The sequence below is a fragment of the Geospiza fortis genome, unplaced genomic scaffold, assembly GCF_000277835.1.
Source record: "Geospiza fortis unplaced genomic scaffold, GeoFor_1.0 scaffold112, whole genome shotgun sequence".
Taxonomy (NCBI): Eukaryota; Metazoa; Chordata; class Aves; order Passeriformes; family Thraupidae; genus Geospiza; species Geospiza fortis.
Window position 1 is genome coordinate 22,768,637 of NW_005054298.1, and position 15,378 is coordinate 22,784,014.

The window sequence follows — 15,378 nt, forward strand, 5'->3', positions numbered from 1 at the left end:
CCCGCGGCCCGGGGCCGGACGGGACGTGGCAGAGGCCTGCGGGAGAAGCTGCGGGCAGGGCGTTCCCGGGACAGCGCAGCCCCGGCGCTCCTCCTGCTTTACGGGCTCCGGGAGTGAATCCCGCTTTCCAAAGGCGGGATCCTCTGCTCGCCTTGCATTTTTGCAGGCCTCCAGGGCAAATCAGTGTGTGATAGCCTACATTGCAAACTTGACCCTATAAATCTTTACGCAGACATCTTTGATCTAACCAGATGAATAATCCTGGTTTAGCCGGTGGCACCAGGCACACAGTTGAGGTTTATCGGCTTAGCAGGTTTAAAGCCTGCAGGTGTAGCATATCCAGCTCCTGTTTCATGTTTGTAAGTAGTGTAGTAGTATTGGTGTGGAAAATTCATTTCTCCTGCTGGAAAGATATGGGACCTGTATAAAATCTGAAGTTCATGCAGATTGATGCATTTCCTTTTACTCTAGGCATCTAGGCAAGCATCAGGTATCCCTGGGCTGGCTCCAACTGATGAAAAGTAAGTGGTTTGTGTCTCACATTGATGAAGTTCAGCATTGGCAGAGGATGCTATTCATGACCAGATATCCTCTGTGTTTCTCAGGGATGGCAACCTGCCAGATATCATTGCCAGCAGCAGCTTACATGAGTTTCTTGTGAACCTTCATGAGAAATATGGGCCACTGGTTTCCTTCTGGTTTGGAAGGCGTCTTGTTGTCAGCCTCGGCTCCATCGATCTCCTGAAACAGCATGTTAACCCCAACCGGTTGTGTAAGTGTCTATTACACTGTCTTTTGAGTCCATTTGTTCTGGCCTCACTGGGCATCAAAGGAAGTTGGGGTTTCATTCTACACTGAGAGAAAATGAGACTTTGTAGCTGACATGGTGGTTCAGGTATGACTTTGGTCCTGCTTACTGCACTTGAGTATCACTGACCAAGGGTTACTGCTATCCAGTGGCCATCAAGAAATTAGTATGCTTGTGTCTTTTACCATCTCTTTGCAGGCAAAGGATCAGGAAAAGCATCATGCTCATTAGTCACTTGATAGAGCAAGGTGAACATCCTGTAGCCACTTGGCATACATTTTAAAAGCAGTTTGAAATACAGTTTAGGAGGTAATTTGCTAAATTAAGTCCAAAAACAGCTCTGCTAGTTTGTGATAACTGCCTTGTATGGTTCAGCATGGAGGTTTTTCAGACTATTATTTGGAGAAGTGCTTTACCTTTCATGTTTCTTTTGATGTGTAGAATTTTGTAGTGAAAACCTTTGATGAACTTCCAGTCTTGGAAGTGAATGTTGATGCTGGTAGCTGAGTTGACCATCTTAGTCATAGGGGAGTATTTTAATTTATGGCCTAAGCCTCTTAGGTGGGCATTTTGCTTCCTAAGGTTATCACACTTGATAAATTAACTCAGTTGGTGCTTGGGTTCAATCTCTTGCTTTCCCAGTTTTACCTTAGGAGGTTGACAGAGGTGCTGGGTGCACACCTCTGACCTGATCCTGTAGGCTGTCTTTAGGCACAGACAGATAGCTCAGCTCACTTTATGCTGGGGTCATGAGGGGTAAACTTCATGTACAGTTGCCTGACAGAATCAGAAAAAGAAATGGTGACAATCTGGGAAAAGAGTGGGAGTTAACAAGGATCAGCAAGACACAGTGAATAACGATGACACTCCAGAAGGTGGAAAACCACCCTGAAAGATCTGAATGCTCTCAAGTGTGTTTGGAAGAAATTAAGCAGACAGTCACTTTCTCAAAACTCAGAGAAGTGGTGACAGGCCCCTGCACAGGCAAGTTCTCATAAATGTTCTGAAATTTGGAGGATCTGAGTGTTGGAGAAAGAGAAATACAGTGCCTGGACTTAAGTGCAGGAAATTAGATGACCCAGGCAGCTACAGACTAGCCTAGTACCCTGCTAGGCTAAACATGTTTTTTTAAGCATGGGGGATAAATGGGAAATGCATGTCATACTTTGATAATTAGATTTTTAGACAAATAAAGTGATAAAACTGTGTTTATGTCAGGGATTCAGTTCAGAATTTGCTTGGATACTGATAAATACTGGACTGGTATTTGAAAGGGGGCTCAAGGCTAGATTGTCTTGGAAAAGTGAAATGCAGTGTTGGGGACATGAAAAACTCCATCTTATGTTAGTGTCCTACCCTGCTGGCATTATTCTGGAACCCTTTGTTGGCACAGGGCAGCAGAGTGAGATAGATATCCCTGAGGGCTGGGATAGCAGGAACAGGAGCAGGAGGAGAAAAAGTGGGCTGCATGAATTGCCTGTGGGATGACATGGCCATGGAAAAAAAAGGATATATTGAGTCATGGATTTTCTGTAAAAGGAGGACTTCTGCACAAAATGAGAATGAGTCAGACCTGGAGTCCTGTGTGTGGCTCTGACCTCTATAGTCAGGCATGATTTTGAATAAAGCAAGTGCAAATAAAGGCTGCCAGTGCTCTCAGAGGAGTGGAAAGGCTGCTGTGCAGGAGAAGCCAGGGAAAGTGTGTTGAGCCCAGATGAAGAAAGAGCTTCTGAAGGAAGCCTCATAAAGGCAACAGGCTTGAGAAGGAGGGTTCTTACAACCTCAGAGCTGGAAGAGCAGCAATATTAGTTGTATCACTGATACTTTTAGCACTGATACTTGCCAGAAGTGCTCAAACTTTATTAGGGGTGAGGAATCTTACAGGTTATGTTTCCTGAAGCATTGAGGTATAAACTGAGCTGAGTAGCTGTAGCAAAGCCCTTTCTGTACCTTTTCTTGGTGAGTGGGAACAGGGGTTGTAGTGGGTCTCAGCCACAAGCTGGCTCTGGGCAGGCTGAAGTTTTATTGGAGATGAGGTCTTGCCCATACCTCTGCTGTGCACACAGTGCTGTGGGACAGGAGACAGCCCACAGTGGACTGCATTATATCCAACTCCTGACTCTTCAGCCCCACTTGAAAACCCATTCCATGTGACTGTTCCTCAGTCAGCTGGAGTGCCTGAGGCCACCATCCATCTTCATGGATACCTGACATTTGGTTTCCAAGGCTGAAATACAGGATTTGGCTCTAGACAAAGGTTCCTGTCATCTCCCATGTGTGTCACAGGTATGGCCAAACTTAGAGAGAGAGAGAGAGAGAGATGCAGATAATGCATTTCTCATCAAAGCCTTGAAGCTGGACTAATTGGATTCATAGTTATAAACATTTCCAATGCTAGGAGACTCTTTTTCCTTAGGCTTCAAGCAGTGTTTGAAATTGGTATGTTTTCATGGCCTCTTAAAGCTTGGTTGAGATTAATTTGTAAGGGGAATTCAAAGGAAGTAAAACTTTGCAGCTGGTACTGGTGATTCCCCTGAGTGGCTCTGGGGAAGCAGTTCAGGCCTACAAACAGTGTGGATGTGAAGAGGGTGGACTAATTCAGGATTGCCAGGAGCAGGGGGTTCAGAGACCAACTTGGAAAATTCTCCTGAGCTGATGTTGCTTTTTGGGTTGGGGCAGTGAACCTGAAGCACACTACATGCTGGAGATGGGTCCTGGCATGTCTGAGCAGGACTTCACTGCTGTTCTGTGAGCATTTTACTCTGCAGGTCCAAAGGTCCTTTTTATTTCTGACATTCAGTTGTGCTCGATCTCAGTTAGATCTTTTCTCTATATTTATTTGCAGTGGTGTCCAGGACAGCACTCTGAGGTTTTTGGGATGGGGAGATTTCCATGTAAGTGAAAAGAACAGGCAAAATTTTGATATATGTCACTAGGAGGGGTGAAAATGTAACCTTGGAGATGTTTCTAAGACAAGGCTGAAGGATGAAGTCTGTGCAAGACTTCAGAGCAGAACAGAGCTGTCTCCAGAGGCAGTTTATGCCTTGTGGAGTCACTAGCCTCCCACAGCTGTGCAGAAATAGCCCTTTCCCAAACATTAGGAGGCAGAGCCAACCCTCAGCAAAAGGGCAGCCTGGGCTCTGCAGCCCTGAGTGCACAACAGTGTGTATCAGTGGTGTGGGGATTGCCAGTTTAGTTTAGGAACATTGGGAGAAAAACAGCCAGAGCCCATGGCCAATCCAGCAGTTTCCTTTCGTATGCAGCAGGAAAACTTTGCAGTTTCAGCAGGCGTTGCTTCTAAGCATCCTCCAGCCTCTCTGGATGCCTCTGCTTGCCGGATTTTCTGTGTGGGCTTTGCCACCAGCCATGTGTCTTCCTGGCTGCCCAGTATTGTGCTGTCAGCAGCAGCTAGAGGCACATAACAGCCTGCGCCACGTGGAGAGCCGCAGGTACCATCTGCTCTGCCAAAAGACACATGCTCGGGCTCCTTGTCATTCAAAGTTGGAAAGAGGGTGAGATGCAGAGCTTAAAAACATTGGAAGGGAAAAGATGTGAGAGAAAAACATTTGGGAAAGATTACCATATTCATGCCTCTGGCCTCGTTAGCTGCTTTTATGTCTTTAGGTAGTAAGTCTTCTGCAGGTGGGAATTTTCTCGTCTTGTAAGTTTGCCTGGTAGCATAATGAGGCCCCAGTCTCTGTGGGGAATCCTAGATACATCCACAGCTGGTAAAGTCATATGTGTCTAGCCCAGCCTTGATGTTTTCTGATGCCTCAGAGGTTTCACTCTCCATCTGGGAGAAATAACAGACTGTGATAAACAGTGACAATATCCTTCTTGAAAACCCTGATTGCTGCTTCCAAATAGCTCCTTAAAGACGCTGGCAGTTCCACAAGACACACTAAAAGGTTTACAGAAAGGGAAAAACATATGCCATGCTGTATTGCACAGTTTTGCATTGACACCTAATATCCTTCAGCAGATTTATTAAATAGAGGTCCTTGGTGGTGGAATTCAGAGTTAAAAATCTAACTGAAATGAGTCATGGATTGGGAAGTGACGTGGTTTTTGTCCAGTTCATGCAAGTGTCAGTGTGGAAGGATCGAAGATAGAAAGAAGGTGATTAGCAGTAGAAAGCATTCTGTAGCTTAGTGGGGTATGGTTTTCTGTAGGAACTTCAGAGCTTCTGTGCTGGAGGCAGCCCTGGCAGACAGGTAGGTGCTAGTTTGGGAAGAGCTCCTCAAGATGGAACTCAGTGCCCAAAAGAGAAATCATGCAGGAGCAGTAGGGTATCAAACAGACCTTGCTGGGTCTGTGATGCAAGGGAAGGAGTGTTGGGAGCAGCCTTTGGCTGTGTCTGTCATGAGCTGCTATGTCCTGCGTGCATAGCCACATTCAGGGCCACACCACATGTGAAGGGAATGTGCTAAAGGGCTTGCAGGTCAGGCTGGAAGAGAAGGGGAAAGACCATGCCACACTCACTCTTGTCACCAAGTCGATGGCACAACCAGTTGGGAACTGGCAAACAGGGAACAAGCTCTGAAGGCATTTTTACTAAAGAATTACTTGGTAGAGTCAGCAGGCAAACTCTGCATGAGGAGCTGATCACAGGATGGCAATCAGCCCCAAGAAAAAGACTTTGTGAGGTAGCAGCCCACACTGAGCAAGAGAAACTTGACACCCCAAAGAGGCTGTTGTAGGGGAAGGAGCCACAACCTTGCTCACTGCCCAGAAGTAGCAGTATCTAACTAAAGAGGCTGCTGTTTTAATCAGTCCTGTGTAGTGTGACTTTTGAATGGCTTTTCCTCTGCTTTCAGTGGATCCCTTTGAGACAATGCTGAAATCCCTCTTGAGGTACCAGTCCAGCCTGAATGGGGATACAGGAGAGAGCCACTTGAGGAGAAAACTGTATGAGAACGGTGTGACCAAGTCCTTGCAAAGTAATGTTGCTCTCATCCAGAAGGTAACTGTCTTTGTACAGCAGAGAAGCCCTGTGTGGCTCACAGGGGAAGGTTTAGTGAGAATGATCACTAGGATAAAGGACCTGCATTCAAATTAGTGCTGGGGCTATAAGCGTCTGAGATAGCAAACAGCCTCTGCCTTTCATGGTGTGAATATTTGTGTTCTCTTAGCTCTGGTGGGTTGAGGGAAGGGCTGAGCTTGCTTAATCTTTATGCAAAGATACCAGATGCAGTTAAAGATACTGGAGCACCTAGATTCTAGATATATTTCCCTGGACAGGAGGATGGAGCGAGGAACCAGCTTTTGGGGCCACCAAGAGGTGATTTTGATTTAGTCCAGCAGCCAGAATATGATCTGTTTCCTATTCTGGAGCTGTCTGTGTTAAAGGGTTTAAGGTTTCTTTTGTGACAGAGGGAACAAGAGAGGAGGGTAGAGCTGCCTTGTTAGGGGAGAGCCTTGAAAGAAGCAGAAGATTGGAGGCTGAAATATTACTGTTTAACAATGGAAGCAACCTGGAAGGAGTTTAGCATTATTTCATAGCCATGAAAGTGTGCTCTGCCTAAGGAAGTGGGTGGGAATGTGTCCAGGGTGTGTTTGGTAAATAGACTGCTGGTGTTACTGCTAACTAATGGTTCATTCCCTCTCAAGCTGTCAGAAGAGCTGCTGGCCAAATGGCTGTCTCTCCCCGAGGCACAACATGTGCCACTCTGCCAGCACATGCTGGGCTTTGCCATGAAGTCTGTCACACAGACAGCTATGGGCAGCAGCTTCGAAGATGACCGGGAAGTCATCCGATTCCGCAGGCACCACGATGCAGTAAGTGTCCTGCAGAGCCAGGAAATCTCCTATCCAGTCTTTCCAAGCTGAAAACACAGAGCTTGTACCTGTGTACAGTTGAGTGCAAGCTACTGCTGAGACTTTAAAGTATGAGCTTGAGGGGTCTGTCTCACTTGTCCCAAGCTGAAACTGTTAGAAAGATCCTACTGCTGATCCTGCTGTCATTAGTCTGAGGGGTTTCTAAAGGATCCACGGGGATCAGGAACCCAGATCCAATGGCAGTTGGGAGGTCTTTGGTACCTAAGTCAGTTAAACTCTGTTGGAACTGCCAGTGGAATTTCTCCCTTTTGAAGATCTTCTGAAGGCTCTGTGACATTGTGGAGAAAGGAAAATCTGAGGAGATCTCACCTGTATCCACATGTGGGGATGCTAAACATGCTGGTGATAGGGTGGGAAAGGAACAGTTCCATCTCCCATTTAAGATTCCCATAGCTTTTTTCCTACAGTTTTAATTACAGTTGTTTAATTTCAGCTTAATTCCAGCTATCATAGATGTAGTGTCTGAAATGGGATGTGGTGTCCTAAAGAAACCAGTTCCATATTGTCAGGAAGTCCTGATTTTATTTGGTGTTTCCATTTTCCTGAATAGGGAAGAATAGAATAGTCCCAGCAGTCTAAGCCTGTGGTAAGTGATGGTGCTGTTCTCTCTCTCCTTCTTCCAGATCTGGTCAGAGATTGGAAAAGGTTTCTTGGATGGATCTCTTGACAAAAACATGACTAGGAAGAAGCACTATGAAGATGGTAGGTTTCTTGCAAAATTACTGTTTTCTTCCCACTCTGATTAATACTTAGGAGTTAGCTAGCATGTGAACGCACTTCATTTGCCCAGTTGTTTTGGCTTCTCTTCAGAGTTGCTCATCATGCCATAAGCTACCAGATGCATTGTACTTACTGTCAGATTAAATCGTTGTGGAGTTGAGTGGCAGGCTGCCTTTCTTTATGTGAGAAGTTGTAGGACTAGAACTCTAGTTCCAGGTCTAGTTCCAGGGTCTGTCCAATCTGGAGAGTGATAGAAGGGAAGAATCAGGATGTGCTTCCTCCCTTACTGTTCTGTTCCCTAGTGTCCGCTTTTGACCTCTCTTGGAGGCAAGCACTGTGCTAGGTGGAGACAGATGGAGCCCCTGGATTTGGCCCATATGGGCATTCAAATGATGCACCATCTGGGGCCTGTACTGCCAGACAGTCACTCACAGGCTGGAAGACACAAGTACAGAGGTGCTGCTTTGGTGGATACACCATCAGATAGCCTCTGATGTGCTCTTGCAAGTTAACATGATTTAGGTCTGTTACAGCAGTACTTTTGTTTCTAATATATTTTATAGTAAGTTAATTTTAGGTTGTCTTATCTTTTTTGTTAATAATTAAACCATTTCAGTATTGATTGATAAGATGCTAAACTAAAGCAGATTGTATCTGGAACTAAAGTTTTGCTTGTAAATCCTCCAAACCCAGTGTTCCTTCCTTATGCTTCTGGTTCTGCGGGTTTCAGAACCTGAGGACAACTTCTGCCCCATTGAAATGGGTTCCTCCCATGGTCACTCTTCCTGAGTTGTAGTATGATGATGCATGAGGACAAAATTTCACAAACTTCAGATAGTGAGCCTTGGTGTTTGAGTGTTGCTGGCCTTCCTGCACAGAGAGGAGGAAGGCAGGTAATTCTGAGAGAAAGGACCTGAACTGGGCCTTGATAAATGGAGTTCCAGACCCAAATTCTACTCCATGTTTCTTGGATAGTCCTCAGTAGGTCATTTAAGCCAGACAGGCAGTGATGTCTAGGTCTCTAACTGCCCCTGGTTCCCACAGGAGTTAGGCACTCACACCTTCAGATGTGTGGACTCTATGCCAAAACCCTCCCACGTTTCTCCCCACCCACGTTTCTCCCCATTCCTCTCTCTGTGTCTGCACTCTTTAGCACAGCGCCATCCCCCTGCACCCTGCCTGTAGAACCCCTGGCCAAAGGGGCTCCATCAGTCCTGGTGCTGCAGGAATTGTAACTCTGCAGCTCGTGTAGCCAGAGTTACGTGGCTCATACCTGTGTTCGTGGGGGCTGATGAGAACGCGTTCTCTGATGGTTTGACAGCATTACTTGTCTTCCCCTTGTGTGATTTCAGCTCACAGAGTACACACCTTGGTTATACCTGTAAGGATGGCTTTTTATAGGCAGCCTCTGTTATTTGCTTCCTGCATTTTCAGCTAAACTGGGGATACTGCCTTCCAAATTGACAGTAACATGTAACAGAGGCTGCTTCTGTAAGTGAGCCCAGCAGGGACAGCTGGTCTGAAAATCTGCTTGGGAAGATGAATTTGCTTCTCTGCAACACCAGGATGACCAGATTTTAAAATAAACATTTCTTTTTTCTTCCAAAGCTCTGGTGGAGATGGAATCCATCTTAAAGAAGGTTACAAAGGAGCGCCGAGGCAGATCATTCAACAGGCATGTCTTTATAGACACCTTGCTGCAGGGGAGCCTGAGTGACCAGCAGGTCTGTGCAGCTGTTACCTCCTTACACAGTCATGGAGTTTTGCCAGATGGACAATTCATTCCATTGTAGCCTTTGATTAATATAAGTTCTTGCATCTTAGCTTAGATTTTTTTACCCAAGCAGGGCTTCTGCTTCGTTTTTTCCACTCCTGCAGTGTTTGATTGCATTAGACTTTGGTAGATTTCCTTGCCACTGCTTCATAGCTATTTTTATAAACCAGAAGTATGTTAATGTTAAGCATGTCTCGTGCAATTCAGTGGAAGTTCAACAGAGAGTTCAGTTTATGTCTTCTAGATGTATTTCCTGCTCTCTGCACTAAAGGGGTTTAATGTGCTTGAGTAGAGAGTGTGCTACTTCTTTATTCTCTTTACAGTCTTATGAACTTCATTCCCTGAAGTAGATTTTCTTTCCTAGATTCTGGAAGATACAATGATTTTCTCTTTGGCAGGATGTGTAATCACTGCTAACTGTAAGTACAGTAACTGTAGGTAGCTTCCCATCCTTGCACTCAGCTGCTGTGTGTGATGACATGAGACTTAACCTAGGCTAACAAAAAATTGTATTAATCATTCTTTCTCCTGAGCTACAGACATATAGAAAAAGCTAATTTTTACATCAGACTGTTGATGCGGCCTCACAGTTAGTGAGCTGAACCTAAGCTGTGTTTGACAACCTTTCCAGACTTATGGTGAACCTTAGAATTTCTCCCCATTGCTTTTTGCTTGCATTCTTAACCCCAGACAATTTATGCTAAATTTGATGAAGAAAACCACCAAAATAAATAAGCTACAATGATCATGTTGTAAAATAGGTTCATGCACATAGGAAGAAAGAGTCCTAGCATCTGTCTGGGTACTTTGAATTTCTGGAGGATAGTGTGTTCCATGTATGGAGGACTTTCAAAGAAGCTACTCTGAGATTTATGCAAAGATTATGAAAAAAACCCAAACAAATAAAAATACAAACTGAGGGTGTGTAAAATACCTTATGAAAAAGGGATGATTATCTGGCCTTGTACCTCAGCCAATGGGCCTGGGACTCCAAAGAAAACCTCCAAGATGCATCTAGGTGTTAAAGAATGGGAAGTAAATCAGACAACTGTGGTAATTCTCTCTCCAGAGAATATCCTCTCCAGGTACTCCAGGAAGTCTGTGATTTTAAGGGGCTTGAATCCACATGGATTCACAGAATCACAGAATGTTCTGAGTTGGAAGGATCATCAAGTCCAAGATTCCAGATAGTTCTCATGAAATAGACATTTTTGAGAGCTAGAAACATTTCCTTGTAGCTTTAGGGAAACTGCCTCCTACACACTTATTTCTTATGCAGGGTTTTTTTTTCACTCTGCATTTGAAGATAATCTCAAGTACCTCAAAAAATAGATGTAGGGGACAAGTGCTGGCCAACATCTGCAGAGAGCACCCTTCAGGAGCCCCAGGCATCGTCTGTCGGGAGCACTTGCCTGAGGTGTGCTAGGAAAGACCCCCAGATAAGGGAATTTTCTAAAGCTTTGAACAAACCAGCCTTTTATTTGCATGGTTGGTGTAATAGCTGTGATTTCCCAGGGTTTGTTGGGCTGTAGGGTCCTTTTGCCAGAGCTGTGGGGCTGAGTGCTTTAGTGTCCTGCAAAGCTCCTCATAGCATCAGAAAGAGAATTTTATCTTGCAGGGCCTCTTGTTACAAAGGAGTTCAGCCTGTGTTCCTACCACTGAGTACAGAATCAGCACAGCCTGCTGTGAACAGAGGCCACCTTCTTTTTAGGCCAAAAAGTAATGTTGGAAATATAGGAAGTAAGAAAACTCAACGCCATTTGTAAAGGATTGAATTTTCTGAGGCCAGTCTTGTCTTGATTCCTTCCCCAGTGTGCACCTGGGCAGTCTATTTCCTGACAACCTCCGAAGATGTTCAGCAGAATCTCTACAAGGAGCTGGACCGTGTTCTGGGGAAGGGACCAATTACCCATGAGAAAATGGAGCAGCTCAGGTGGGTCCTACAGAAGGAATGCAGAGGAAGGCTGTGTCATGTGGTGGGGACAGGTGTTCCATGTGGGGTCTGATGCCTAGCCTGCACTAGGCCAGGAGAAGGCATCCAAAAGCTGCTAACTCCCTTTTTTCTTTCTGGAAGTGATCAAGCCACAGGATGACTTGCAACATGGAGAGAATCTGCTGGCATTCCAGACACAGGGACCAAGGTGCTCACTTTGGGCTGTCTGTAGGAAACCCTTTAGGTTCATCAGCAGAGGAAAAACACAGAATCAGTGCTTTGGCTGCCAGGGCCAAAATTTTTGCTCACTGTTTTGTTTGCTTTCTGTCCTAGTTTACCAGAAGTAGTAGAAGTAATCAGTCATTTTCATGGTTGGATATAGAGATATTTAGAGAGAAAGCATGGACCAGTCTTCTTTTCAAAGGGCTGCAAGTAATGATGACTGGTCAACAGTGTGCCTTTGTGTTTTCTGCATTTGTTATGTTGGTGTAACCAGGTGCATTTTGTATTTGGACTAGTGTTAGGGTTTCAGGGAACATCAAGTGTATGGTTTTATTGCTTCTTCTTGTATGAGTGAGAGGTACAGGAAAAGGGCTGATACGTTTATGCATTTTAGCAGATTTAGTTTGGTTTAAAATCTGAAAGAAGAGGGATTCCAATAACCTTCTTTAAAGGCTGTTTATGAGATTTAATGCTTCTTATAAAGATGTTGCGACTCCTTGCCAGAAAAAAGAAGAAGTGCCTCTGAATAAAGCAGCTGACTCTGCTCTGCTTGCTGCCACAAGGATGTGGACAAGCTTCTCTGTGAGACTCACACTGACCAGGGGTTACTGTTGCAGGTACTGTCGGCAGGTCCTGTGTGAGACAGTGCGGACAGCAAAGCTCACTCCCATTGCTGCACAGCTGCAGGAGCTGGAGGGCAGAGTCGACCAACACACAATCCCCAAAGAGGTAGGGCAGTGCTGGGAGCACTAGGCCACTCTCCTTTCCTGTAGGGGAATTTGCTGTCTCCTCTTCTTCCAGACCAGGGGTGAGGCAGGAAGACCATTTCTTTTGATAGTGTTGAACCTGAGCAGGTGCGCTGTCATCTGAAAGTACAGTTTAGCTCAAAGTTTGCCTGCAGTTCCTCTGTGGGAGAGGCTCTGCAAATTCACGTTCTCTTGCTGAGCAGATTTTCTTCTTGGATGAGTAAACTTTTGAAGGGGCCTATGGACTTAGTTATGCATAAAAGAACATTGTTTCAGCTTCATCATATCACTCATCATATCACCTTCCCTTACAGAGGGTAAAGTAGTACATACATACATCTCAGCAAACGTAGAGAAATGGGGTCACACCCTCTGTAACCACCAGTAATTGCAGCATGATTCTTAGAAGTTAAAATCCTAACATGTGGGCATCGATTATGAAAAATCTGCAGATGAATAGTGCATAATTGTCTTTTTAATCCACCTAAATATGAGTAGTCTACAGAAGAATCATCATCCAGCAGAGCTGTTGAGAGGTGTCTTTAATTGTGTGTTTCCTTCCTCATTGACGTGTTGTAATTTTCTTTGCAGACACTTGTGCTTTATGCTCTTGGTGTGATGCTGCAGGATAGTTCATCTTGGCCATCACCATACAAGTATGTAGAATCAACTGTAATTGCAACTAATTCCTTTTCTTTGTTAAATTAGATCTTGCAGCACAGCCTTTTGTGCTGCAGGGCCTGCCTTAAGCAGATTCTGGAGATGAAAGGGAGTGTATAAGAAAATCAGTTTATGAAGATCTGGGTTTGTTTGTCTCCACTGGCATGGTTATGGGGCAATTAAAGTCAGGTTCCTCCAATGCTCCAGTCTGTGTGTGTGCATGTATGTGTTAGGGTTTAGTAAAAACTTCTTTGTGCATGTACACAGAGCTTCCCTGGCTAATGCTGGTAACTTCTGTTAAAGGTTTTCTGTGAAACAGTGACTTGAATGGCTTTGGAATCACTACTCATCATCATGAAACAAAGATGCGAGGGAGGAAATGTCAGTCTGAAGTTGTGGGTTTTTAGGGTGAAGGGGAATGCTGCCTTAGTATTTCAGTCTGTCTGTGAAGTGGATCTAGGCCAGTGGAGGTTAAAGAAAAAAATCACTGTAGCTTCTTGTGACCTCCAGGTGGCAAATATTAACCTGTATATGATTTACTTTACTTGAGCTACAAAAAATGTGGGTCAGTTATTCTAGACAGAGAGAGAACAGACAGCTGAGATTTAGGAGAAAGAATAAAGCCTTTAGAACAGCACTTGTCCTCTCCTGCAACTACACTTTCTAGAAAGGGATCAGGCATTGATGCACCAGTCTACGAGCCCCTTGGCAGGGATTGCCTCCCAAGGTGTTCATAACTGTGTTCAGCTTTGCTGAGACCCCATGGGACCTTCACTGAGGACTGCTATGAACACTGTATGCTTGTTTCAGGGAGGCTGGGGTCGAGATTCAGCTTGAGGTAGATGAAGATTTCCATGACAGAAGTAGGAGACCAGCTCTGTGTGATCCTTTCACCCACCTACTGTACAAAAACACTGTTTGCCCTCCCTGCTTTTTTGCTAGGCAGGTGCATTTTCTCTCCTATTACAAAATCTGTAATTTTCACTTTAGTTCAGGGGAAATGTAAGTTTGATGCTGCTTTTCTTAAGGATCAGCACCCACATGCCCTTTTACCTTGTTAGAAGCAGACCTTGGATGTTTAAGTAGGGAAGTGAAGGCTTTGAAGTATTTAGCAGAAAGGTTTAAAAGAACCGTCTTCCGTCCATCAAATTTTGTGTTTGGAGGGGGGTTAATATTTAAATTGAATGTTATTTTATTAGTTTCCCTTGTTTTAACACATGCCAGCCCTGGATAATAGTTTTCTCACAGCCTCTACCATCCTAAAGCTGGAAACCACTTTTCTCACTTCAGTGAGTCACTGGCTTCCCTCCCCCAGCACATACACATACACATACACATACACATACACATACACATACACATACACATACACATACACATACACACACCAGCTGCTTGAAGAGAACGGTGAGGGGCAAGGAGAAAAAGGAAGTATTTTTGGAAGTGAAAAAGGAAGGGACTCAGAGAGGCAGAGAGAGAGAGACAAATGAGATTGCATGTGCCCTGGAGAGGAATAGAGGGCAGGTAACAGCATCAGCTCAGCTGTGTACTGCACATTAGTTCCAGCCCTGTCTCACACTACCTCAGTTTGTCAGTATTTTGACCAAGACTGGACACAGCTGACCAGCTGGGAACATTGATGGAATGGATGCACAATTGCCTTCATACATTTGTGTGGAATGACCCAGAGAGAACAAATTAGTGAGAGTCTCTATTTCATTTCCAGTTTTTTACTTGTGTGTGTGTGTGCATGTTTTTGGGGAAAGGATGCTGTGCCTGCTCAGAAAACCCTAATGTGTTTCATCTTTTATAGGTTTGACCCAGACAGATTCAATGAGGAATTAGCCTTGAAAAACCTCTCCTTGTTGGGTTTCTCAGGAAGCCAGGAGTGCCCAGAGTTGAGGTGAGCATCGGGAAGGAGGTCTTAGTGAGTCTCTGTGGCAGACAGGAGAGAAGGTGCTTCCAGCATCTTGGTGTTACTGCTGGGACAACTTGTCCAAGCTGGCTGTTGTTCTTTGGCAAATTTACATCATAGCAAGGTTTTAATTTTTTTTCTCCTGATTCTTCCCTCAGGTTTGCCTATATGGTGGCCACAGTTCTGCTGAGTGTCCTGGTAAGGAAACTGTATCTCCACCCAGTGAAAGGACAAGTCACGGAGGCAAAATATGAACTGGTAACCTCACCAAAGGAGGAAGCCTGGATAACAGTGTCTAAGAGAAGCTAAGAGCAAGCAAAACAAGGGGTTAAAAGTGCCAGCAGTGAAGTTCTGAGCAAGGGTCTTAATGAGAATCATACTGGCACCATGTTTACTCAGCTAAGGAATTTTATATCCAGAAATTTTTTTTTACCTTCCATATTCTTAACCTTATGCCTATCTTGGATACTCTCTCTAATTCAACCAGTAGTCATATTAAAGTAGATTTAATCTATATGTCTTTTTCATATTTGCTTTTGGATCTCTGGCCAAACCTTTGCAAAGGAAGCAATAAAACCTTGCTGTGGTGTATGGATGAATTACTGGGTGTCAGCTAGTCAAAGACTAGCTGGGCTGGTTAACCCAGCCTCTTTCCAGTAGCAGCCAGAGGTGGGTAAGAGTGCCCCTGTTATCCAGTGGAATGATTCTTCCTGAATTCTAGCGAGATAAGACCTTGGAGACACAAGGACAAAGCCTTTCTCT

The 15,378-nt window shown here is 44.7% G+C and overlaps 2 protein-coding genes across 2 annotated transcripts in view; one reads left to right on the top strand and one right to left on the bottom strand.

The window, feature by feature from the left end:
* LOC102031698 (alpha-aspartyl dipeptidase-like) overlaps positions 1–1,324 on the bottom strand; it is an 8,592-nt gene extending 7,268 nt beyond the window's left edge. The window contains exon 1 of the mRNA XM_014307691.2: positions 1,225–1,324. Coding sequence (XP_014163166.2) covers positions 1,225–1,324 — 100 coding nt within the window. The remainder of the gene's footprint in view (positions 1–1,224) is intronic.
* On the top strand, positions 456–15,132 carry LOC102039850 (cytochrome P450 20A1). Its single transcript, XM_031058643.1, has 12 exons — positions 456–521; positions 606–772; positions 5,626–5,771; positions 6,419–6,586; positions 7,270–7,348; positions 8,975–9,090; positions 9,505–9,559; positions 10,953–11,073; positions 11,913–12,024; positions 12,633–12,697; positions 14,515–14,604; positions 14,775–15,132. Exons 3-12 carry the CDS (start codon positions 5,643–5,645, stop codon positions 14,923–14,925), a joined length of 1,086 nt encoding a protein of 361 aa, XP_030914503.1. The 5' UTR covers positions 456–521; positions 606–772; positions 5,626–5,642; the 3' UTR covers positions 14,926–15,132.
* Positions 15,133–15,378: the final 246 nt, after the last annotated feature.